General features: G+C 38.6%; 1 protein-coding gene across 7 annotated transcripts in view; it reads right to left on the bottom strand.

Moving 5' to 3' along the window:
* Positions 1-27,468, bottom strand: part of LOC149798999 (uncharacterized) — a 76,278-nt gene that overhangs the window by 14,815 nt on the left and 33,995 nt on the right. For 2 of the 7 annotated variants that reach the window (XM_089957938.1, XM_089957937.1), the window contains exons 8-13: positions 24,501-24,545; positions 21,044-21,088; positions 20,496-20,534; positions 15,795-16,016; positions 14,270-14,429; positions 12,504-12,552 (exon numbers count right to left, since the gene is read on the bottom strand). In XM_089957938.1, coding sequence (XP_089814064.1) covers positions 15,978-16,016; positions 20,496-20,534; positions 21,044-21,088; positions 24,501-24,545 — 168 coding nt within the window. In that variant the 3' untranslated portion in view covers positions 12,504-12,552; positions 14,270-14,429; positions 15,795-15,977. Of the gene's footprint in view, positions 1-12,459; positions 12,553-14,269; positions 14,430-15,794; positions 16,017-18,438; positions 18,585-20,495; positions 20,535-21,043; positions 21,089-24,500; positions 24,546-27,468 lie in introns of those variants that run through there. The other 5 variants (XM_089957936.1, XM_089957939.1, XR_016421048.1 and 2 more) reach the window with 5 other exon arrangements.

Below are 27,468 nucleotides of genomic sequence, written 5' to 3'. Positions count from 1 at the left end.
GTCCCCATGTTTGGCTAAATGTGGTGGTAGTCCTTTTCTTTTCTTTCCTTGGGGTTTTCTGGAGGGTGACATCTTTGCTTGTGGGTTCCGGGACATTCACCAAACAGACACTAACATCAATGACTTAACACACACCCTTTTATCTTTTTTTTTTTTGGGACTATCGCTTTGTCATAAAGGTGACAATGTTTTTCCCAAAATCGCCAAGGAATCCTCCCCTTTGTTGACGCCTCTTTTTCTTGGAACGACTGTGTCTTTTCTTAGGGTAACGTCGATGCTTGGCTAAGCGCTTTGTCGGATGACGCGTCTGCCTTTGTCTCTTTCTTTTGTGGCTTCTTGGAGGTGACATCTTTTACAAGTTCACTGATACCCCCGACTTGGTCGCAGGTCTTTTTATACTGGAACGCGTCGCCACTGATTGTCTTTACGTCGTATCAGTTTGAGGACAGGCATGACACGTCGTGCAGGGGTACGCAACGGACTAAATCGAGCCAGTTCTTGCTTGGACAAATCCAGTAAACTTTGTAACATACCCGATCTTTCATGGACTTTGATTTTGGGAGAAGGTACTTTGTGAGCAGCAGCCACTGCCGCTAAATTGGAGGGTCCTGCCACTGGGGAAGTTCTTTTGGGGGTCATCAACGGAGAAGTTCTTGGTGTGATCAACGTCTCCAAGTACTCTTCAGTTCCTGGTGACATCAACGGAGAAGTGGACAAACGTGAGGCTGCCGGAGACGCAGTCACCGCTGTGGCAGGTCGTGGTTTGCGAGTGTAAGGTTGCGTCCTGGCCGAAGTGCCCCTCTTGCGACTAGTTTTCTTCTGTGGACTTTTCTTTTTCTGGGGACTTTTTCTCTGTTTCTTTTTCTGGGGGCTTCTTTTCTTTTTCCGGGGTGGTGTCTGGTAAGAGGAGGGTCCTGCCACTGGAGAAGTTATTCTTCTTGGGGACCTGGTCTTTTTCTTTTTCTTCTTGGGGCTTCGTTGGACTTTTGTCTTGGGGATAACTTTGGGGGCATTAGGATCCCATCTTAAGAGTGAGCGAATGATGACCCCTCCTAGAGTACCGCTCCCTCCAGGTTTCAAAATGATTTGTTTTTTGGTTTGAGTGTCGATGCGGGGATCGGCCAGTTGGACCAAAGCAACTTTGTTTCGATCGAAAAAGCGTTGGGCTTGATGAGGAATCTGAATGATTCCTTGGAGTATTTGACGTGCTGTCACCGTGAACCATCGTAAGACTTCTTTGAGACTAGCTTCTAAGACACGAGCTCGTGTTTGTGGATTTTTTTCTCGACTGATGCCATACAAGGCACGAATCAATTTGACGGGAAGATGCGACTGAAGGGACGTCATGTTCACACTGTGTGAGACAGACGAAAAAGGGTCTGAGGTTTTTATAGATTTTTTTTATGGGGAGTGAAATGAAGTCGAGGACGGAGACGTGTACAGGACAGGCCCTCCGTCTTGGCACCAGTGGTGAAACAAGTGGGTACGAAATCGCAAATCCTCGGGGGTCGTAGGTTTCAAATCGATGAGTAAATAGGCGTGTGGCGTTTGAGTGGCATCGTCGTACGCCTGAGTTAGCCAAGGCGTTCCTAACTGTTTGGCTAAGACTTGCACTTGCGATTTATCTCGAGGGCTTTTAAACAAGACCACGTAATGCGCATTGAGACTGATGGTGCGATGGGCTTTACTTTGTTGAAACAAATTTTGGGTGATGTAAACGACACTGGCATTACGGTGATGCCCTTTGCGCGTAAACCACAATTTAATTTCTTCTTCGTCTTCTCCTAACATGTCGTCGAAAATGACCAAATGGGTTTGACGGGAGTCAGAGACGATGCCGTCGTCTTGTTTAGGAATGCCTTCCACAAACACGATGGAATCGCCTTGACTTTCTCGCAAGAGGCTGTACGCCGATTGCCACTCTTTGTAACACCACACGATCCGTTGAGGGGGCCGATCGATCAAATGATGTTTATGTTCGATCAAACGTTTGACGAATTCGGTTTTGCCAGAACCGCTAGGTCCAGCAATGAGCATGTTAAAGGGATGGCGAAGATACAAAGCCTCCCAACTGGCACGATCTAAGTGTTCGTCAATAACTTTGACAGTAGAGGAAGAGGGAGCAGAGATAGTAGAGGTAGCCATGGTGTGAGAAATGTCACTTGTGACACGAAAACAAACAAGACAAGAGTTTATATACTTTTTCAGAACACGTTTATTGAATGTTTTTTTTTTCAAACATGAATACGAAAGACAAAAATACATAAAAGCCAAAGGCTTAAGTACAAGGATAAAAGGCACATGATAACGATGAACGTGGAATAAACACAAGTGTCTGTACAACAACCACATGTTTTGGGTAATGTTCTAACCAGTTCTATAGTAGGGGGTAAGGTCACAGAAGTGTCCTCCCGAAAGGGTCTTTCAAGTCTGTCCACGACAGTCCTGTCCTGGGTGACGGGTTCTTCTGACACCGTCACTAACACGGGTTGAAAAGTAACTTTTTTCCTTGAACAACTCTCGTGCATACTGGGCCACTTCTTGGGTCCAAGCCTCAAAACCCCATTCTTTCCAGGCACGGACATCTGTCCAATGGGGATGTAAGTCACAAGCTACACACACATCGTCATACACGTCTTGGGTAGTTAAAAGTTGACGAATCTTTTTTTCCTGTTGAGGTCGAGAAGTATCCAGATGAAAACGCAAGGCTTTGAGCAAAAGGAGTTTTTCGTGACCATTTAAGGCCATGGAGGTGGTAAGTACTGATCGTAAAGAGTCCACAAAGAATCGGCTGGTAAACGAAATCCCAGAAAACAAGTCACTAAGACACACCACTTGTCGTCCCAAATTGAATGGATAAAATTCTTGTAATAATTGATGGTAATGATCCACGGTTTGAATATGGTCATTGAGTTCCTTCCACGGAATCTGTTGGATGACATGTGACATAAACCGTGGCATGGCAGCCTGTTTTTATATTCTCTTTTTTTTGGATGTAATACACGTACTTTCTAGCCAGAAATCTTCGTTCTCCAGTAGGGAATCTAAATCTTGCATACTGTAACCGAAACGTCAGAGTTCGTTTAGAAGTTTCCTCTTCCGCTAAGTAGATTCCACGTAACAAATGTTGGTAATCCTTTACCTTGTCTTCCTCAATGTATTGCTGTAGGTGAATCTCGAAGTAACCATAATTATGAACATGTCGATCATTGGCGACCTCAAAGTGTTGAACAATGTCTGACCATTGAAAGAATTTCTGACGAATCAGTTCTCTTATACCATTCAGGTACCAGTGGTTAAAGATCTGGTGACGTAACGGATGCAATTGTTCTTTACGTTTCACTTGTATTTTGATCAGTTCTCGGTAAATGCGTTCTCTCAACTCCACAGGCAAAGCACGAATGTTCTCTAGCAAAGTATCCATGAATAGGTCATACTAAATCCTCTTTGGTCTGACACAAGAAATGTACTGTTTGCACAAACATGGTTTTACTTCAGTGTCGAATTTAAATCGTTGAGTCACTAATCTACACATTACAATTCGTTCAGAAGTTTCCTCTTTCACCAAGTTGACATTGTGTTCAAGATGTTGGTAATTCGTTAACTCTTCCTCTGGAATTCGATGCAGTACGTTTACAATGATGTAGGTAGAATCGTCCATACCAAACCAATCCTTTTTAAAACTAGACGATCGTTCATCAATGTCTGTCCGATGAAACACTTTCAATTGAATCAATCCTTGTATAGCCTTCAGGTACCAGTGGTTCAAACACCGGTGACGTAACGGATGCAATTGTTCTTTACGTTTGACTTGTATTTTGACCAGCTCTCGATAAATGCGTTCTCTCAACTCCACAGGCAAAGCACGAATGTTCTCTTGTAAAGTATCCATGAACAGATTATTATGGTAAGAAGTTACTTCAATGTCTCGGTCCCACTAAAGGTAAGTAATGACAATTCGGTGACCATCGAGCATGTTCAACGTAGGCCGAATCTTGCGGTTCCCAGTGGTGAAGTGACACACCGCAACTGAAGCACTTGACTTTATCTCCTTCGCCCAAGTAGAAAAATCCGGCTCTGGCAAATTCTTCAGGGGTCGGTCCTCCCAGATACTTTGGCCATTTTCCTTTGAACGATTGAAGACGATTTTCAAAGTCGCAGTATTCCGACAAACGCACAGGAAACGAATATTCGTCTTTCACAGGTTCGTTTCGATGAGGGTTGAGTGACATGGGTAGGAGTTTGCTCAGGGCTGGATGACATCCGTAGGGGGGTAGACGTGAAGGTGAACATTCCCCTTTAAAACGAAACCCAGTAAAATGTCCAAGAGGACGAGCAGCATCGCTTTCGCATCCCACAGGTTTGATACGCACAGCATCACTTTCCATGATAGGGGTAGGGGCACTAAAGTTCCCATGATGCTTTACGGCATCGCTCAGGTCACAAGGTACAGCATCGTATCCATCGCAAGGCTCACAATCGCACTCGTCTGCAAACTCCGTTACGCAATTACAATGGTAACCACATGGACAATCGCAGTTTCCTTCCGGACATTTTCCGTCGCAATGTTTGGGTCTTATCCATCCAATATTAGTCACACTAGAGGAAGATACAACTTTTTTACAATCCCCAAACTGGAACGATGTCTCTTTCAAAGTATTCATCTTGTTCGCTCGGTCTTGGTAGTCACAATGAACTATCGATCTTGACCATAGCCCCCTTTTTATACTAGTCGCAATGCAGTCTCCAGCTTGTACATCTTTCCTTTTTTACGTTTTTTATGTCCTGTTCTGGAAGGTACCGTCTCTAAGGTACCGTCAACATTGTACCGTAGTGTGATGGGTGGAAATGCCATAGAAAGGTAAGGGCAGTGCGGAGACCATCGAGTATGTTCCAGAATAGCTGAATCTTTATAGATACATAGATCCATTCGTAACTTCAGTCCGCAAGCGAAACACTGTACCTCGTATCCCAATCCTGACTCAGGTCCCAAGTAGACAAATCCTGTTCTAGCTAAAACATGCGAAGAAGGTAATCCTTCCCTATCCGTAGGCCATTTCTGAAACGTGTCCAATCGACGGGCACAATCACAATAGTCAGGTAAGAAGACTGGAAAATGGTAGGGTTTGAACTTGGAGTTCTCATCGGGTTTCTCACTCGATTCTTGCTGTGGCGAAGTCATCTTTCTGGTGGGTAACTATCCTCTTACAACCAATGTTTTATACCAACGTGTCCATACGGTAAGGTGAAATGATTGGGAAGTCGAACTCGCTTCTGGTATACGATTTGATAGACTTTTTCCAAGGGTCGACTGACGATGTGGTGAGTGGGTAAACGTACAATTTTGTTCGGTTGGTAGGTGGTCACTTTAAAGTTTCCATCCTCTCCCGATTGCAAGGCTTCTTTCAATACCCCAAAGTTGACCACTCGACTGGTACGATAATTCAGAGTCAGTCCTTTCACTTTGCACGTCGTGTGCACTTCTTGTTTGTCACGGTATTCGTAGCCGTAATTTTTGGGACCGCCACTGACGAAACTTAGAATCTTGTCGTCGGGATGCTCGTCTGTCCAGGCTCCTAAACGGTCTCCTTCGATGTCAGGGTGATGTTGAATCGGGTGATGGATGTAAATGCAACTGTCCGTGTCAAAGTACAGGACGCGTTCCCCTAACAGTTCTAAAGCTTCGTACAATTTTAAGCGAGCATGAGCTGTCACGTAAGCCGCAATGATGACATTTCCAAAAGGGTCGTCTTGTACAAAGTCCAGATCTTCTTCGTAATTGACCAAGATCAAATTCTCTCGAACGACGTCCACGTGTTTCATGTATTTGGTTTTGTCGTGAATCATCTGGAAGTAGCGGGAAGGTTCTGTCAAATATTCCGTCTTGGGTAAACACGGTCGTTGTGCCATTTTACCCCACAAGCAATTTAACATCACTTTGGCAAACGATCGCCTGCCTTCGTTTTTCTCGATGTGGTCTAAAGTGATGCCTTCTTGTTCGTAGTATTTCTCTTTGAATTTTATTTGGTCTTCGGGAGTGTGACACCAGGAAGGATAGCCGCTGGCTTCTTGCTTCAGTTTCAAAAAGGCATCCACGTAGTCGGCGAAAATGCCTTTCTGACTGGGATCACCCTTGTGGTATTGTTGTGTCTTGGGAAAGTGACAAATTTCGTACACTTCTAACAGTTGGTATCCCATGTCCAAAGCTTTGAACAATTCTACGCTGACCCAGGTTCCCGTCAAGGCCCGTTCTTCCTGGCTGTGATGACAAGGCTGGTCTTGGTTGCACGTTTCGGCACAAGTACGGCACAATGGAAACATCAGTTTGCCTTGACAATGGTGAGGTAAGACGGGATGGTATAGGTTCGTGGGAGGCAAAACTTTACACTTGATCAAGCCTTCGTATTGTCGAATGTTTTTCAGGTCGATGTGTTCCGTTAACAATTGTGGGTGCCCTACAGGAAAGCGACAATATTTGCACACGTAGGGATACAGCGAACACACGTCCAAGTATTTGATTTCTTCTCCTTTCTCTTCGTCGGCTTGGTACAGCAAACAGGTGGCATTGGTCCTTCCTCCGTACAAACTATCCCTCGGGTTCAGCGGGTCCATGAACTGGTAACTTTCCACGAGGCGTTTAAACTCGGGATCGGTTTTCATACGGTGATCGTACTCGTGTTCCCACATTTCCACCACTTGGTATCCTTGCTGTTCTAACTTTAGGCGTCGCTGACAAGTGTCCTGGTACAAGTCTTCCATGGTTCGTTGCAAAAACTGATTTTTAGTGCCACGGTCAGGGTAACAAACAGGACATCCGTGAAATAAGCAACCGTTAAACTCGTACACGATCTTGGGGTTTTCTAAGTCCCAGCCATCGACCGAATACGTTCCGATGGTCTTTTCGCCCCCTCCGTTGCGGGCATGCTGAATCCACTTGTCTTCCTTGTCGCACAAGTAATGTAACCAACGTAGGGCTTTGACCGAGTATTGACGTTTGACAAAGTGGGTCGTTTGAGGGCTGATGACAGCCACGGTGTTTTCAGGCATGAATCGTTGTCGATACACTAGGGAACACGCTTTGGCAATGGTGCAAGCTTCTTTCAAAGGATCGACCCCTCCGTGTTCCATGAACAGTTCTCGAAATTTTCCACAGCAATGCCGTAAAATGTCCACGTCGGAACGACAATACTTTAGCATTTCTTCCTGAAAGTCGAAAGGGTCCGAGGCGTGAATCTGGTACCAAGCGTAGAAAGCTTCTCGTTGTTCGGTACGCATGTTGCCGGGGTCGTAATAGTGAGCCTCAGGAAAATGGGGTAGAACGGCGTGTTGATTGGCTTCCGTATTGAAAAAGTGTGGAAAGTACCCTTTAGCCATTTCTGTCATTCCAAACGTTTTAGGCATTCGACTCAAAGGCATGGCCAAGTAACTCATCGAATCTTTAAACTGTACTTGTCCCACTTGCATGAAAATGATTTTGGCTCCGTTCAAAGTCACTTTAGGACGCTCGGTGCCATGTTCCGTATAGTATCTGAGAAGAAACTGTCCATCGTATCCGGAAAAATTGTGAGCCATCACCGTGGCATGACGATGACAATCTCCGTAACGTTCGATGTCCTCTTGGCTCCACGTCTTGTCGACGGGGTCTAAGACCCATTGGGCAAAATCGGCTAACGTGTTTGGCCCCCGAAAGATTTTTTCACGTCCTCCAGGAATCTTGCTGCAGTGAGGGCAATGACTGAAGATAGGTTCTTGAATGCACTTCTCGCACGCTCGATGAGCCACGCAGAAATTAGGGATGTGAATGCCAGTCTCTTGCATGCATTCGAAATCGAAAAAGATGAAATTGCCTTTCTTCTTGTGACCGTCCTCTTTCTCTGGTGGGGGTTGGTATTTTTGCACGTAACATTGGTGTTCCAAGTCCACGATGTGGTGACAAATGTGACATTTTTTCTTTCCTGAACATACGTGTGTCTTGGTATTATTGGTACGTATGACTTGTTCACACGTAGAGCACAATCTCAGGAGTTGACAAGCGCATTTCTTCTGTGAACCTTGCGTCTTCAGATGTTGTTGGTAACAGGTAGGGCTGACAAACTTGCGCAGACAAGTTGAACAAGGCACTGGTTCTTCGCTCAGACAGGGTGAAGAGGCCAAACATCCTGGGCATTTCGATCCAGAATGCTTGTGTTGCTCTCGATTGTTATAACCATAATCACATTTCTCATAATAATAACCGTATCCTAGGAATCCAGTGATACTGGTAATGGTATCGAAATGTTCATCGTGATAATAGACATGAATGTATTTTCCGTCCTTAAATTCTTGGCCTCGAAACAACAGAGGCCCGCGCATTTCTTGAGGGTGCACTTTCAATGTGTAGCGTGGAGCTAGGGCATCTTGCATTTTTTGCATCTCAGGAATGCCACAGGGTGGGTCTTTGGACAGGCCAGCTTGTTGTAACAGGAGTTCTGCTTCGTTTCGTTGTTTGGCTCGGTCGGATTGTTGAATAGTTTTCCAGGTTCTTTTCCATTCTACCGTGTCGTTCTTGTTGGCATAGGTTCGTCCCACCACGATGGCACGGGCTAAACACATCTGGTCATGAGGGTTGTTAATTCGGACGAGACTTGTTTTGGTGTTGCGAAGGTCGTCCACCAATAACATCTTTTTGCGTCCTGTCCCTTGAGGAGGAGAGACGTGGGTCATGTCTAGTGTGGCTTTTCCATCGGTGATGTCAAACTGGTCATTAGATTGTTGTACGTGTTGAATCTTGTCCATGACTTTGGAAGCAGTCAATTCTGCAGGGGTGCTAAACTCGATCCAAACAGGGGATTTCAAACCGTCGTGTTGTATGGAAAGTCTCAAGCGATCGTCTTCTTTGGGTTGACATTGTCGCTTGAATGCAGTGAGCAAAGAATCCCACACCCCAGTGATGAACACTTCTGCTTTCTCTAACGGCACCTCAGCCTTGAAATCTTTAAACTTCACTGTGTATTTGTAAGCCGTAGTTCTAAATTTTCTATAGGAGCGCTTTTCCGTCTCTCGAATGGAATAGTACTTTTCAGGGTTAACTAAGGGTGGTGAACTTGGTTTAGAGGGTTCTGATTCTGGTTCACTCATGTCCTCTTCAAAATCACTGGCATGAATTTGTGCCAAGATTTCAGCCCTGGTACGAGGCGATAGATCACGTTTCTGCCTCTTACTTTCTTCTTCTTCTTTCTTCTCGAATGAATTAGATCGTTTCATCTTGAAAGCAAAAAGTCAAATGACTCAAGTTCAAACACCATGAGCTACTTTATAGTCATAGCAGACCAGCGTATATAAAAGGGTGTGTGTCTTGTCCTTTCACTATTCATTTCACTCTCAAGCCGAGCACAACGATGGAAGAGACTAACCAGATGGAACGTTTCGTCAGAGCTTTGCGAGGGGTCATTAGAAAATTCTCTTCAGACCAGCCTACGGACTACTCTCCTTCCTTTAGAGATAAAAGTCAAGATACTTGCTATATCTGTCAGAAGAAAGGGCATTGGTCTTCAGAGTGTCCAGACCGTCAAAAAAGAACAAAAACAGGGACTAAAAAAGACAAAAGTCAAGATACCTGTTATTATTGTAAAGAAAAAGGACATTGGTCTCCAGATTGCCCAAAAAAGAAACAAGAGGAGTCAGAAGAAAAGAGGGATTCTTCAGAAGAAGAGAGGGATTCTTCGGAAGAAGAGAGGGATTCTTCAGAGGAAGAAGAGGAAGAAAAAAGACAGTTCTATTTACAAGAGGCAAAGAAACAGGAGAAGAAGAAAAGAAGAAGGGAAGAAAATGAGGAAAAGACGGTGAAGAAATTCAAAAAACAGAGAGACTAAACAAGGAGAAAGAAGAAGTGAATGAACTTTTTATTAAAGTGTTGTGTTGTGAATTGTGAATTGGATTGTAAAAAATGGATAAAAGAATAAATTAATGATATAAGGTAAGAGTCTTTGAGTTTTGATTTTAAAATAAGAACGTACACTCACGCACTCATACACAGACACGTACTATAAGGGTAAAATGGGTGGGGTTTTTTTTGAGTTATTGGCAAATTGAAATTGTATTTCTTTTCGAGAAATGTGGGTGGCCCTGAAAAGGGCCTTTTTCTCTTTATGGTGTAGGGGTGAGTTTAAGCAATCAACATTAACTGCCTTATGCCTTTGCCACGGCCAAGGCCTACTTCTGGACTGCGTAATGTTGATGATGATGATAATGATTGGGTTGAAATCACTAAGGGTGGTACGGTAGGCTTAGTCACAGGGTTGACGTGTTTAGCTCGGGAAGGTCGTATTCTCTTCGGTCGTGATAAAGAAGTCTGATACATTTGTTTCAGACTTCTTAACTCCGCTAAAATGTCCAACAGTACCGTGACCGTTTGATTTTCACCCTCTTGTTTCTTTGCTGCTACTTCTTCTTGCTGTTGTTGCTGTTGTTTTTTCTTACCTCTTCTTCTTGTTGCTGTTGCTGTAGGAGAAAAGCCTGTTCCGCTTCCTTTTGTCGTTGTATAAATTTCTCCAATTCTTCTTTCTGTCTCTGTCTAAAATTCTCCACTTGCGGTAATGAAGAAGGTAACGAAGGTTCCGGAACAAATTCTTGCGAGGAGAGAAAATCCACAAAATCCCAATTCACCTCTTCTGAAAGTAAGTCCGGGTTCCCTTGGGCGGTCTCCCCTGCTGGTGCACCCCATTGGATCGTTTTCTGAGTTTCCGTCATGTTGAATAACTGTCGCATTAGATTGACTGCACACAAGCGCTAGCGAATCTATATAGACTACGTGACGTCACAGACTGCTCTCTTCGGATTGGATGCGGGCTGACTGAATTTTGTAACGCGTGTTCGGATTGGTGAATGAACTCAATCCGTTTCAATCCTACCTGTACCTATAAATAAGCGCAGTTCAGTGCATTGATTCACCTGTTCTCGTCGCTTCAAGATGTGGACCACAGTTGAGTCATCCACCCTTGTGTCTTCCATGATGTTTCGGACAGACTTGCTCATGTATGTCCGATCCAAGTGGACCGTTGTCCACAGGACAAACACTAGCCTGTGGATACGTAGGATCTACGTCGAAAGACAAGGATGCCTGAAAAGAGTGCTGGTTTACGGGCCAACAGTGAGACGCAGCCTAAGGACAAGAAGAAGACCAATACGGTGCCCTTTATGTTAATGAATACATTAACATAAACCCAAAGGCCCTTTTCAGGGCCCCCATATTTCTCGAAAAGAGATAGCCTTTCCATTGCCTACCCCTTTTTTAAATTTAAATTTAAATTTAAAATTTTTTTAAAAAAAAAAAAAAATCCCATATTCCATTCCCCTTGACGCTAGACAGTCCCACAATTTATTCCCATGTTAAATTCCCCTTTACGCTAGATTGTCCCACGATTTATTCCCATGTTAAATTCCCCCTGACGCTAGATTGTCCCACGATTTTTCTCCATGTTAATTTTCCATTGACGCTAGATTGTCCCAAGGGGGTCTGTAATGCTAATTTCCATTGACGCTAGGGTATCCCCTTTCACTACTCACAAATTTATTTCATTTTTTAAGTCTTGGAACATATGACCTAGGTGTAAAAAAAGTTTCACCATAAGTTCTAGTACATGAAAAAATTTGTGTCCAGTATATACAGTTATTATTAATAGGGAAGTAGCACTAATTTATAGTAATATTGATAGACAATGAAGCCTCTGCACGAACAATAATGTATATGTTCAAAATAGATCATCCATTTATTAGAACCACCACAATTTTCTCTCTAAATTGCTGCAAAATGTAGTAGATTGTTCATATGTTAGTTTAATTATCTGATTATATAATACAGAGAAAAAAATATCTCATAAATATATACCTTGAAATGAAGCAACATTGAACACTGATAAACTGAACTAATTTTTTTCAGCAGCTTAAACTATAAAAATTGATGTTAAAATAGTAAACTAAAATCAAAGTACTGTCAACAATGCTCATTACATTGCTATTGAGACAAATGATGCCTCTAACTTGTATAATCTAAATTCAGATCAAAACTTGCTTTAACTGCATTCAAATATATGAAATTTGAGTATTATCCATACAACTGAACAGGAATGATTGCAGTGAAAGTGTGTAGTATCCAGTGTGCTCAAGAAACAAAAATCTAACATCCAAATCAACATTTGTCGGGGGCCCCTGAGTGGCCGAATGGTCTAAAGCACTCTCCGTTACAGATCACTGCCATCTCACCTCTGTCTGCGTGGGTTCGAGTCTCAGATTCGGCCAATGTGGGTATGTGAGAAAGTTTGCCAGTAGCTTCTCGAGGGTCGGTGGTTCTTTCCGGGGATTTTCCGGGTTCTTCCTCCACCATTAATACTGGCCGCCATGTATAGCCTATCGTGTGCTGAAAAATGGCATTAAACCGTACAACAACAACATCAACAACATTCGTCATTCTGATTAACTTACCCAAAAAATCTAATGTAATCTGGTAACGCAGCATTTCCCTTTACCTTTGATGATGTAATCCTTCTGGAATTGCCCACTGCCTTTATTGGATCACTGAACAAATGAAAGAAAAAGAAACATTTTGCATTAGATGTCTGAACACCTTGTATACCACTGATGGAAACACAAAATAAATCAAAACATACCCATCTTACATAATTTATTTCACCAACAGAAAGCAGAAGTCACTTTTAATTGCATAAAGAGGTACTAAGTCTATTTGTAACTATCATAAAATCTAGGTGATTAATATTTACATCTGAGTTAACTTTTAAGTCAGTACTCAGAATTTAGTCCCTACCTTTCTTAACGTATACCCCCCCCACCCCCCGCTGGCTCAACAGTGTAATCATATTGTTTGTTTATTGACTGGTGTGTGTGTGAGACTTGGATTTTTAACGTAGCTTTAACAATTTTTCAGTCATATCGCTACAATGTCTGCAGTGCGGCAGTTTAAAGCGATGTCTAGCACTGGGGCATCATGATACAGACATGTAGCATGATGTCCCACCCAGTCACATTATCCTGACACCAGGCATACCAGTCCTAACATTAACCTCCTAATGCTGAGCGCCAAGCGAGGCAGATGTTATTACCATTTTTGCAAGTCTTTGGTATGACTCGGCTGGGGATCGAACACACGGCCTCCCGCATCCGAGGCGGACGCTCTAACCACTAGGCCACCGAAGCGGTTTGTTTACTGACTGGAAGGCATTTTAGTTACTCTTTGTAACAGTGTCGCTTAGTACAGTTGTCTAAGTTAGAAGCTGTGCACAGTCAGTGATAAAGCATCTTTTTGAATCAAAGCTGTGTTGCTACATGAAGTTTTATCACAATACTTTGTGCTTTGATTTCATCTGGGACTTATTACAATATTATCTATTTCTAAGCTTTCTGGACATAGGACGAAAGAGTTCTTTGTCTCTGGTAGAATTAACACATGATATATTTTCTTGACTGGCAATTGTAAGATTATTTGTTAGATGTTAATATTTTGGGATACATCATACAAAGTTGTTTTTCAGTTTGGCCAGTGCCTGTGAACTCTCTCTCTCTCTCTCTCTCTCTCTCTCTCTGTGTACTTATTACCTACAATGTAAAATTGCTTTCACTCCGAACTTTAGGGAAAAGTTTGCTCTACTTGTGATACAGAGACTATCAGTATACTAGAACAGCAGTAGTTAAAAGCAATAGCGGTTTATAAACATTCAAGCTCATCAGCTTACCCATCATGTAAAGCTGAGTATTAAATGATACTAAATCATCACTACGAATATCCCACCCAATAAAGATTAAAATTAATACTGCACATAATAATACAATACGTGTGCAATAACTCATATTTACATGCGAACAATTCAAAGTGAAATATCTAAGACATAATGGAATTAATGTGTTTAATCTAGAAAAATTATTAATTGTTACTCACAGAAGGTTAAACCATTTAGTGTATTGAAGTAATTACAAAAATATTGCACATTTTTCATGTTAATGTTAAAAATAATACATAATTCAAAATGCCGATCCATAGCTTAAGGAACGGAAAATGTACCATTTTTTTAGGACAAATTAAAATGTTCCCACTCTATTACAAAATAAATAATATTTCCCTTTCACACATTAATGTATAGCATATATGTTATGAGATGTGGCAGACAACTTTAGATAGCTTTTTATGTCTCATGCAGAATATGGAAAAGTCAGTCACACCCATACTTCTAGTATGGATGCTTACACGAGTCACCTATGATATATCAAATGGAAAATATACCTTTGTAGCATCACATTTCTCAGCTTGTCCTTAGCCGCTGACTCATCTACACACCTTTATCAGAGGAATGGTCATGTGAACATCTTTTCGACTATCAGGTGACAAGGCCCATTTGTAAAAGTCCATATAATTACCAAAATCAGCTGAAATCTACACTAATCTGCAAACAAAGTTAACAAAAAAAAAAAGAGAAAAAAGTTACAATGAAGAATTATATTTCAAGCACAAATGAACTATAATGACATTATGGTCAGCTGTTAAAACATTTCATCGATCCAACAACTTTACCCATGAACAGTTACGCTGGCAATAATAATATTCTGATATGATGTTAAGGGTTGTCCATAAAGCACGTATGCAAACAATTGGTGATTTTTTTAACCCCTTTCCCATTACTCATTGCAAATCATACATTTTATATCCACCCTTGTGTAAGTACATTGCTGAGTCACCACCCCCTTTCCAAGAATAGATGGGACAATTGAATTTTAAAAGATGAAGTTATTAGTAATCATTAAAAATAAGCAGCGGTTTAAATTAATACCATGTAAAACAAACTTTGAAAATGAAAGTAGGAAAGCATTAACATTAACTATAATAGTGATACAAAGGTTGAATTTTACAGAAATCGTAACCAATGCTTTTCTACAGCAAATGTAAATATTTATCTCTAATAATAGTTTTAAACAAGTGACAGCAGCTAATATTTAGTTGACCTTAACTTTAATAGTCAAATATCAGACAGTGACTAAAATTTTTATATCAACTTTGGAAAATTGGAATATTATCAGCCTTATCATCATTTGGAATGACTGGACCTCAAATTTTTATCATCAGCTTCGATATCATCAAAATCATGAACCATAACAGTTCTTTTCTCAGGTGACAATTTTTGTAAGGTGTGTGCGATCATGTGACATTTCATGATGGCTTAGGATGAGTAATTAATTTAAGACATGCTTCTGAATCTCACTTTTATAAAAGTAAAGGACAATAGGTGTCAAAAAGGCAATCAATGTGCCTATCCAAGTACAATATTGTCCCAGTCTGGCAAGGTATGGCTTCACAAATTCGCATGAGGCACCAGGGTCTGGAATGCATAATCTGTCGGAATCATGAGATAAAATAACTGGTCATGCCAGAAAATGAAGAGGAAAAAATTTCTGCAAAACCATGTGCAATAAAACTACAACATATCACACTTCATAATTCTAAGCAGATATTGACTCTGCCTGACATGGCATACCAGCCACTTTGCATCTAACTCATCTGCTAGTTATGTTTCTGACTTGACTAGTCTTCATAAATATCACAGTTATCAAGGAATATTGACCCCTATCGCTGCAGAACATACTTAGCAGTTACCCTGCCACATACACAGGCTAATGCTTTTTGAATTTTTTTCAACACCTCGCACCCCCACTCAATGAATACATACTTTATGCTCGACCTATTAGTGTCACAGAAAAATAAAGTGACAGAATGAACTAATCATGTCACTATCACAAAATTTACCAGTACATACATTATACAATATACAGGTGACCGCCCCAGTGGCCTAGTGGTTAGAGCGTCCGCCTCGGATGTGGAAGGTCGTGGATTCAAACCACAAGTGAGTCATACCAAAGACTTCAAAAAATGGTAATAACAGCTGCCTTGCTTGGTGCTCAGTATCAAGAGGTTATTGTTAGGACTGGTCGGCCTGGTGTCAGGATAATGTGACTGGGTCGAAGATGATGCTGCATGTCTGGGGAATGATAAACCAGTGCTAGACATCATTATAAGCTGCCACTGCAGCTTACAGTGATATGACTTAAACTGTTTTATAGCTATGTTAAAAATCTAAATCACATACTATAATATACAGGCAAATGTACATTGATATGGACAAGTTATTCGTAAAACTCGAACAGTACTGATTGTTATTGTCACCAGATATGGATATGCACTGACAAAGTTATCATTTAACTTAATGCATCTGTTGAACAGACTTCTGATGTTGATGATCAGCTGACTGTAAAATATCAATATGATTACCATCAAGGTTGTAAAATGTTTGTTTCAGGAGATTTTTGGATGGATTTTGGTACGTATAGGATATGGGAAGATATGGACCAGTATATAGACCCAGCAAAGTCTTTACAACTACTAAGGTAACATACATTTGAGTGATGAAGCTGTATAATGTATATTTATCATTTAAGCAGACCAAAAATGGTCTTAAAACTTGTGTAGTTATGTCACAAAATTTATGAGACTCAGTCAGTTCAGTTTTTGATTTAAGCTGATTCAAAATTTGAATTATTTCTTTCCTTTTGTTTTGATTTTCTGTTATCTACTATAAATGAGTGCTTTGATATTTCAGGTCATAAAGTCTGCAATCAGCAAATAAGTTAATAAAAACAATGACCCTCAAGATATAATTTAAGTCTATTGTTGTTTGTATTAAAATGAATTTATTTTCCACTATAAATCAGATGGCTGTGGGAAACAAACAATAAACAGACGTTATGTACAGTCCTAGTTGTAAAAGGGGAGTTACTCTGATATTGCAGTAAGACCAGCAACAAAACAATAATCTGATAATGGCATATACTTGTATTAATGTTGGAAATTTAATGTATCATTGTGTTGCACAAAGTGTAATCAACTTGAAAAATGGATGCTACTTCTATGGCACTCATTATGCCACCTGTGCCCTACAGCAACATAAACTTATAAGAAAGAATTAAAGAAATGCATTTGTAAATAACCACCCACGATGACTGGAGTTGCTCTGTGATTGTTGCTGAGAATGAACAATCAATATGAGGATGAAAGTACATATCAACCTAAGACTGTTTGAACAACAACCGGAGTTCCAATGGAAAGTAATAAATCGTGTACAATGCAGCTTTCAAGTCAACGCCTGTTAAATGCGAAAGCCACCAAAAAACGACATTAACATGCTTCACATTTTGATTCTTATTTGCTACCATAGATTCGATTTCCTAGTCCTTGACCATCACAGTAATCATATGATCTAACTCTTGTATAACATTATCAGACAACAGGCTAAACATTTTGTTAAAGTGATAGAAATTTTAAGAAGATATTGATTCTATCTGAGAACATAGGTTAAGGATATTATTTTGAAACAGTAGTATTCATGGGTTTACTTATCAAATAGTGTACGCATCAGCAATCCTGACATTTTCCCAAAATAAACTGGTGATTTAGAACTAGTAACCTATGGTCATGTGGTATATATAAGTACACAATATGTGGTGCAATAGATAAAATAAATACCGAAAAGTTCAAATATCGAGATACCACAGAACCAGTATCGTCGGAAGCTAGGCCACATCATATTGGTTTTTCCACAGGGGCTCGTATCGTTACTTACAACTGACCTGTCAGACATGTACTATTTATGTTGTCCAAATATCAAAAATGGGGAGGCAAGGGTCAGAGGAAACTCTGACTAATGTGCTCTATAATAACTACAATATAGCACATGTATGACAGGTCCATTGTAAACAACAATACGAACCCCTGTGGGTTTTTCAATGATTTTTTTTTAACCAGTCCTCGAAAACTAATAACGGTAATAAACTTAGAAGTGTTTTATTTGGAAAGAAATGTAATTGCCAGTACCCAAATAAAATGTAACTTATTTCTTAGTAACGCTGTCAGTATACATACTACTACGAGTCCTGCCGCGCAGATAAAATAATGCGATCTTATTACTAAACCACGAAAACTGATAACGGTCATAAATGGGTATGAGGCGTACTGTTTCGTTTAATTTCATTTCTAATTTAAAAACGTGTCTGTTGAAAAATATAAACGTACAAAGAATTCATAGATACGGTTATAATAATAATAATAATAATAAAACTAAAACTACTATATTGTTGTTGAGTTTAATTATAGTAGCATTCTCCCAATTGTGCATGTGCCACTTTTTTCTGACTGCACCGCAGCCTGCTAGTTGTTCCTGGGGAAGGGGATGGTGCCACCTCCCCCAGGCTTTTATGGATTCAAGGAACCCTGATAGTTTGGCAACTACTAGCGAAATAACCTTGCAGTTCAACCAATCCACGAAAATTGATAACGCCACCAATGGCGGTCTAATTTCAAATAGTACTTAAAAAATTGTAATAGTAAACAAAATAAAATGCAATTACCAGCTCTGAAATGAAACGTACAATGAATTATTAATAACTGTTAAAGTATATACACTACCGGTCTGATAACATAATACTAAATTTCTAGCAGCACAAGTCTAAACGTCGATGTTATTTTCTAAAAACCACAATGTCCAATGAAAACCATCGTTTCAACAAAGTCATTTGCATATTTGCATAAATGAATATTTAATGACTGGTAGGATTTCTCCATTATCCCAAGTGATACATACATACATACATACATACATACATACATACATACATTTAAGGTACGAATTAAATCTCTTTTGAGGTGTATTTCTGAGTATGGCTTACGTTCGAGAGATAAAATGATGTAGGAATGTTGAGGATTATTTTCACGTTTGGCTTCTTGTCGAGACCGGATTGAGGCCGAATGGTTTGGTAATAATTTTCATCAGTGTTTGGAAAAGTTTCCGTTCTAAATCATGTGTTTTGTTTACTAAATGCATTACATTCATCTATCTATGCTAATCAGTTATGATGGCTTTTGTAAGACAAGTATTGCTGAAAAAGCGGAAAATGATATGATTATCGGACAATATGTATCCAGAAAATGGTATCTTCATTAGACAATATGCCCAGAAAATGGTATGGTCATCGAACAATATGTGTCCAGAAAATGGTATGATCATTAGACAATAGATCCAGAAATGGTATGATCATCGGACAATATGTGTCCAGAAAATGGCATGATCATCTGAGCATATTTGTCCAAAAATGGTTTGATCATCGGATAATATGTGTCAAATATGATCAAGAAAATGGTATGACTATAGGAAAATATGTGCCCATAAAATAGAAAAAAATTATAGACAAATAATAGTTTTTAAAAAAAACGTATGATTCTAGGCATTCTGGCATGGATTATACCAGTCATGCTTTACGAGAAATGTAGGAAAAGGTGCGGCAATTATATAACAATTGACAAGGTGATTGTTGTTTTAATCTAATTATCTATTTGTCAAATATTTTTAATTTAATGCATATATTTGTGCTTTTTGGAAACAGGCGTTAATTATCTGACATAACACCTATAAAATGCAACAATTTCTCATAACAGAAAAAAATGGTACGGAAAAAGTAAAGAAATTGTGAGTTGTATTAACATTGCAATTAATTAAGACGCATATAGTATAAAAAATAAACAATAACTCTTTTTTTGTATAAGATCTATCGTACATTATATGTCGGGCTGCTTTCTACACTTTGTCGATACGTTTTTGACAAGCCATATATGGACTGGAAAATTACACATGACACGTACAATTTTTAATTGCCTTTTGGTATCAATTGTAATTGAGTCTTTGGTTGGTCACAATATCATTTCCATCTAGTTTTGTTTACCATCACTTATGCATTTATTGTTTTTGGCTAGTCTTAAAAAATACAGGGCGAGAACAGGACGATTGTACACCGTTCAAGTTTTTTTTTTGGGGGGGATTTACAAATGTTTCTCAGAGACCGACACTGTAAATAAACAACATACAAACACAAAGTGAGCACACCAAACAGAAATATACTTTAAACGATTTAGTTTTTAAAAAAATCAAAAACCCTTCAAAGTGCAAATATCAAACAGGACATCCACCATTAATGAGAATATTACATTAAGTCAGACCCCTGTCAACACTTTTCCCCAAAATACATATTATTCAGAACCATTTGCAGACCATATATCTATGGTAAAGGCCATCCAACGGAGTCAATAACGTAGTATGTTTTTTTCAGGCATATATATATATATATATATATATATATATATATATATATATATATATATATAACAGTTAGGCTACAAAGAATATGCACATTTGTGTTGAGTGTCCTTTGTTAATTTGTGGAAAGCATGTGATGTATCCTTGTTGTTGCCCAAAGAAAGTCCTCAACTGAATCCTTTATAACAGTGTAAATATCACCATTGCCTCAAGACCCACACAAGATCTAACAAATCAAGAGCCTACTGGCACTTTGATTTTCTCGACACTGCTTTCATGCGGAAGTCAACATAAACAGTGTATAAGAAATGTACTCACCCATAGGATTCCGCGCCTCTGTTCGTTATCAAACTTTGTCTGGAATATGTATGCAAATGTATTGTAACAGAATTCATTATCAGGAATCTGAGCACTTTTACAACATCCATTTTAATACATCACTGCTCAACGATCCTTACGTACTATGTATGGTTTTATTTATTACTTTTAATTGTCAGCTAATTCAATCACATTATATATATATATATATATATATATATATATATATATATATATATATATATATATATATATATATATATATATATATATATATTATGAATGCATGTGTGTTTAATTTCCAGCAGAGTGTTAACTCACTTTATTAAGTTGGTGTCATATTGTAGAAATCATTTGAACCCATGCATGAAGGTGTGTGTGCATCTATTTATGTGAATGAATTAGCTTGCAGACCAATACCTAAACGTTATATTGTTATCTTCAGTCTAGGAAAATATCGTTTACTTGATCAAACGTAATCAAAAAGAAAGAAACATGCACAAGCCATATAACTCAGAAAAAACATACTCCTTGTGAAAGGTACTTACACATGTAGTAGCATTGCATCCGTCCTGTTGGTTAGATATGTCACCCTGGAATAGACTATATATATATATATATATATATATATATATATATATATATATATATATATATATATATATATATATAGAAAGGAGTCAACGCATCCATCTGAAAAGAAAAAGGTTTCATTCTTTTGCTCAAAAAAGTCATAGTTTTGTTTTTGAATCACAAGTAGAGCTTTTTAATATTTGAGGCAATATATGACCGAAATATTTGTGTGTTTGCCTGATAAGCACTTAATATCTGCGTGTTCTGTAAAAAAAAATCATCTTTTTCTAGGATATTTAATTTACCAGCAGGAAGAATTCAGAAGTAGATCTCAGGTGATGGATATATGAAGATGCTCATCTTGAAAAACCAACTCGTTCAGTATTATTGATTAATATTACCATACACAAGTGTGTAAGATAGTTAAATCGGTGTTCGTTTGTTATGATTTCTGTCGTTATATATAATTATTGGTGAAATAGTTGTCATTATTTCATGTTTCTCAAATCTGAAATAGAATATTTTTCACTATGCCTTGGGGCATATTAATACAGTTTTCTTCAGACGTTATACCTGCATCAAAAGCAAAAGGAACATTGCATGGCTGAATAAATAGAAATCATGGCCGTTTTGACATGGAATGATAAATTTATTTATGATGAGACTAACACACGTGTCGATTAGAAACTCCCTAAAAGTAGCCTATCAACTGACATTCGTTTTTAATTGGAAGGCAAATATGGTTCCCATTGCACTCAGAATTAGATGGATTTATTGTAAGGCCCCTGAAGATCATTCACTGTACTTATTTTGCAAACATATGGTTGCTAAACTTCATCTTTAACATTAGGGATAGATGTATATCCTTTTCTTTGCATAAAGCTATGAGAGTGAGTTACGTGCAAGACACATGAAATTTACGTATTTATTTGCACGTACTCCCAATGAAAAGTACATTCTTACCTATTAATTTAACTCATTTATATATATCCATATTAAATGTGGAATGAAGGTTAACGTAACAGATGCAAAAATAATTATTTTCATTGTTATCATCTTCGTTATTGTCTTAATATTACCAGAATATGTCGGTTGAAATGGTGACCTATGTTTTGGTACTAGCATTAGTAAATTAATCACCACTCGGGTGAAATAAGTGGTTAGAGTGTCCGCCTCGGATGCGGGAGGTCGCGGGTTCAAACCCCGACCGAGTCATACCAAAGACTTATAAAAATGATACAAGCAGCTGCCTCGCTTGGCGCTTACCATTAAGGGGTTAGTGATAGGACTGGTCGACTGGTGTCAGGATAATGTGACTGGGTGGGACATCATGCTACATATCTGCGGCATGATGTCGCAGTGCTAAACATCACTATAAACTGCCACACTGCAGACATCGTAGTGATATTACTGAAAAACTGTTAAACCTACATTACAAATCCAAATCACACACTCTCCCCCCCCCCCCGTCTCTCTGTCTCTCTCTCTCTCTCTTGTATTTTACTATATCTATCTGTAATATCTAGCATCATGTTAGAAATGAGAAGAATTATTGTTATGGGACCTGTAATGGGGATAATAAAGATAGCAATCCCTCAATTCATTGGAGACAAGCAACCTCTTGTTTGAGTCAACTTGATCTCTCAGGACAGACAAAACGACTGGCCACGAATAATAGCTGTTCGTCCTTATAATGCTATGCTGTACACAACACAGCCAGGTGGCACGATTTTGTTTTCATATAAATCAGATATCATCCGTTCCCTTTTGACTAAAAACTGAAGTTTCAGTGGTGGCTTGGAAAATAAGATCAGATACATGTAGCTACGAATTGATTCCAGCATTAAATGTGAAAGCACCCATGAAATCCAAATGGAGCTAGGCAAGAGCTAAGTTATCATTCTTAGTGTTAATTGGGCAAACATTAAGATTTATATTAATATTTATATGGCGTGTATTATATATTCTGTTATGTTCACATCAGTCAGTGTTTGTCGTTAGGTAGGTAAAATTAGAACATATACTGGTAATGAATTCCTCAATCTAGCTTTCATTGAGTCTCATGCTTTTTTATAAAGGACATATTGTAAATAGCTTCGCATGTTGTGTATCCTTACATACAGTTCATATTATGTCTGACAATAATTCATCTCGCCCATCCATTTTGCCTCTCTTGAATCCCAAATGCGTAGAGGGTGAAACATTTGGGATTGATTTTACACCAATGTATCGATGTTTACTTACTTTGGTAGAGCTCTTTTGGTACAACATCCATCCTAGTTGATATAACGTTCAATATTGATTTTCTTCAGTTTTGCTAGTATTCATGTCCTTGCACTGTTCTTGCAAATTATGTAATCTGCGTTGGCGTAGAAAGATAGTATGCCCTTCCCCACCCGGAAAACCTAGTTGTATGCTCTCCTTACAATAAAAAAAGTTTGGTGAGAATTTGGTACCCCACCCTTCTCCCGCAGACGCACGGTCGGGTTTCTTGGGAAGTTGCTGCCCCACTGCACTGCATACTTATTCACCTGTTATTCCATAATTAAAGAATCATTCTATACAGCAAGGACAGTTCATGTTATCCAATAGTTTCAATGAGACATTGATTTCTCTTGAAAGTTATGTCAAAAACATATCTTCTTATTCAATCTAACTTGTTGAGGTAGTCGGAGAAACCGAATATAGTAGAATTAGTCACAATGGTGGAAATTTAATATCACTTTATTTTATGACAAACACATCGGACACAGGCTACATGAGAAATACAATCTACATAAAATATATACAATAGCTAAAGTCCTTTTTTCACCTGTCGATTAGCCCTTATAGGGAATCATACAAGCTATGATCAGAGTAAATTAATATTAAACAGCATAAAAAATTGACAACCATGAATTCATGAACATAAGCAGCAAGAGAATACTTTTTTCAAAAGTTGTATGTTACGATCACAGTTGAACACAATTTAAGTTTGCAATATATTTTTGGTGGTGGTTCTGTTTTTTTTTTGTTTGTTTTTTACATCTTTTTTGTTGGGGGGGGGGTATTTGCTGTTGCTTAATCCTGCATGCAATTAACAAAACAACATTGGATGGGTTCTTAGCTTATAACAAGTGACCGTACAACTACGTCAACATTTCGGTACAAGTTTTCGGTGATTTAATTAGAAAAACGTTTTGACTATAAATTCATCTTCTACAAAACAATGACATAAACATGGAATCATTCTCTTATAAGTCAATTTTGTGTGAAGTTAGTTAAAGGTTCACTTTTTAAGAGTTGTTGGAAATTTGAATTTGAATGTCAATTTTCTTTATCATTTCAGAATTTTAAAAGCTACCCATATTATCATCAAACATTAGTGAAACGTTACTTACTGGATGAAGTAACAACGTTTATAAACATACAGTGCATAGCAAATGTACTCACCCATGTGATCCCACTCGGTCGAGCATTTCCATTATTTAGAATATTCTGTAATACAATATGCCAATGTAATGTAATTTCGATTTAATGTTCTGACTTGAATTATACAATGAAACGAAAACAATACAATGATATGTACTACTGTTTGTTTCAAAGTGGTACATTTTCTCAGTTTTAACAATACTCTACCAGTATAATAAAAAGAAACACATAACCTAACAATAATGGACCACGTTCACTTTTGACTGAAGCAAAAGGTTTAGCTAAGGTCATAATTCTAAACGACAGCAAAACCGTAGACTCCGATGCAGTTGGTACCATATCTAAGATTAATTACGTGCGTTTATCCAACGAAAGCTTGTTTATACGATACGTAGTCTTTCCAACTTGGAAGATTTCATGTCACGAATTAGTTAAGAAATTGTTGAAAAGGACTAATTAAGAAAATTTCAGTCATACTCAAAATGAACTCAAGATCATAACCCGCTGTTACTTTAAACAAAATGCCGACATATGTAAAGATCAAGTCGTGAAAAGATTTATTTCAACAGACAACTGCGTTTTTTTTTTATAAATGTCATAATTCTATTCTGTCTGTTTTATATATTAATATTCAGTTTTAAAAATTATTATATAAACTATCCACTCCATATTTTAGATCATGGTGTGTTTCAACAAACATAGTAATTATATTCCACATGTATGAATAAGAATACTTTGACAAAGGTTACGTCAGCTCTCTCATATCATTTGAATACACACTCATCATGAAGACCATATATTAGAATTGTGGACGTTTGAATACATACGGGTTGCCAACTAATTATTTCATGATTGAGGTAATAAATCTGTCCAGTAAACATCAGGTCAATTTATTCTTTGATTGTGTTAACCTAATAGACCGTTTGCTACTTATGAAGTTTGTCATATGTATTTGGAACATGTGATAACTGTCTACCTAAGGTAATATCCACCCATAAATGTATTTACTGCGTGGACTACACCTTCATGACTGATCAGGTATCAACTGTATGGACATGTAATGCAATGTTTTGGATTCTTTTTCTCGTGAATTTCTAACATGTGTATACCATTTATTACAGTATACTGTAAAGTATTTATACCTGAGTCATTTTTTATATGTTGAAATTACATGTGTGTAGCAAAATGAAAGTAATATAGTAGCGGGATACGTTGACATCTAGGGTTTCGGTATACGAGTATTACCTTGTCCATGTAAATACGTATTTTGTTATAAATATACACATAATATGTTAAGTGTCTTTGAATTCGGATGTCTTGTCTCATGAGAGAATAGTATAAGAGCATTATCCTTGGATGCGAGGATCTAGTCAATGTTACTTTCTTTAAAATGATAATATATTACTTTTAGTTTATGTACAACTTGATGAACTTGAGTTATTTTAGGTATAAATTGTCAGTTTGCAATGGGCTTTGTCTGATAATGACCATTAAGGGAGGAACTGGTGGTGTGGTAAGCTGATGTAATGTCGAAATTTAAGGCTTTGTCATTGGGTAATACTTGTATAGGGGTGTTGAACATGTACCTTGAATTGAGAGTCAGACAGGGAAGTATGCAAGAGGCTATTATTAAAGAGTAATAAAATTGTCGATTTTAGTCAAAAGTGCTCTTTCTTCGTGTTCAATGGAAGCTTATAGGCGCAGTTGGAAACACTACATCGACTTTTCAACCACTTTAAAACACAGCACAATCACTTTTTCAAACACCAATCGGGCACTTTTCACTCCATATCATTTTTGAAAAATACTAAGCTCCATCTACCATATCTACCTATGTCTCGGCTATTGGCTGTGTACATAAAATGAACCATTTCCTTCATCCAGTCAATTTCTTTCTTAGTCAAACACTTCTACATCACTTCATAAACATTTATCTCACACAGATGCCAGACTACCAATTGATAAATTTATTCTACAAAACCTCGTTTTAGTCATGCCTAGATTCACTTCCAATGCCTTCCGTGGGCTCTATCTAAGTCCATGTTTCTTCTTGCATTCCATGCATTCCTGCGAGGAAGGGAAATGACAGACAACCTGGTTGCAGAAACCCAAACTTAAGTTCTCTCGGGACCAGATCAGTGACTGTGGTTCAATTGTTGAGTTTACACATTACAAACACTCCAAGAGTACCCTTTTGTGCCTAAGTGTCATGTCCCAAAACGTACAAGACTACTGCCCTGTCCAGCCGCTGCATCAATATTTACAACTGATTGGTTGTCATTTGGGACAACTCTTCCTTACCTCGTTGAGGTGGGTTGATCCTAACTAGGCAGGAGTTCACCCAAGCCTTACTCACATCTCTCGTGCTATGCGGTTTTTAATCCCCAATTATCCATGACTCATTCTTTTAGGAGTGGGGCAGCATCAGGGTGCTAAGCATGGTCTATCAGACAGTATTACTAGGGGCTGAGGTAGGTGGCAGTCATATGCTTATAAGAAATATATCCGCCAGAGCGATAGAATTTCAAGTTCTTAATTTAGTGCTCACTTCGATCGTTTTGCACATCACCATAGCACTTCCTCCTGCCTGGTTCTACTTTCAAATTTTGCTTCTTTCAAGTCTCGTAGGTGCACAGACCGATACAAACTTCCACATCCTATTAACACTGCACTTCATATGGGTTCATTGGAGAGCACTTCACTTCATGTGGGTTAATGGCAGACGTGACCGTCTTACAACACATAATTCTTCCACAGGCTTCTGTGACATGGAATACAAATATTTCTTGATAGCATGTGCACAGCTCCGCAGTCTTGTTGATGCACAGACCGATGCATCTGTCCACATCACACGGAACTGTACTTCGTATGGGTTTATTGGAGAGCACTTCATATGGGTTCATTGAAGGTGTGACCATCTTACAACACATCATTCTTCCAATGGCGTTTTGTGGCATGGAATATGAACATTTCTAGATACTGTGTTCAC

The sequence above is a fragment of the Sinohyriopsis cumingii genome, chromosome 5 (assembly GCF_028554795.1).
Source record: "Sinohyriopsis cumingii isolate HCF-2022 chromosome 5, ASM2855479v2, whole genome shotgun sequence".
Taxonomy (NCBI): Eukaryota; Metazoa; Mollusca; class Bivalvia; order Unionida; family Unionidae; genus Sinohyriopsis; species Sinohyriopsis cumingii.
Note: the sequence above shows the minus strand (reverse complement) of the source record. Positions and strands in the feature narration are given on the sequence as shown.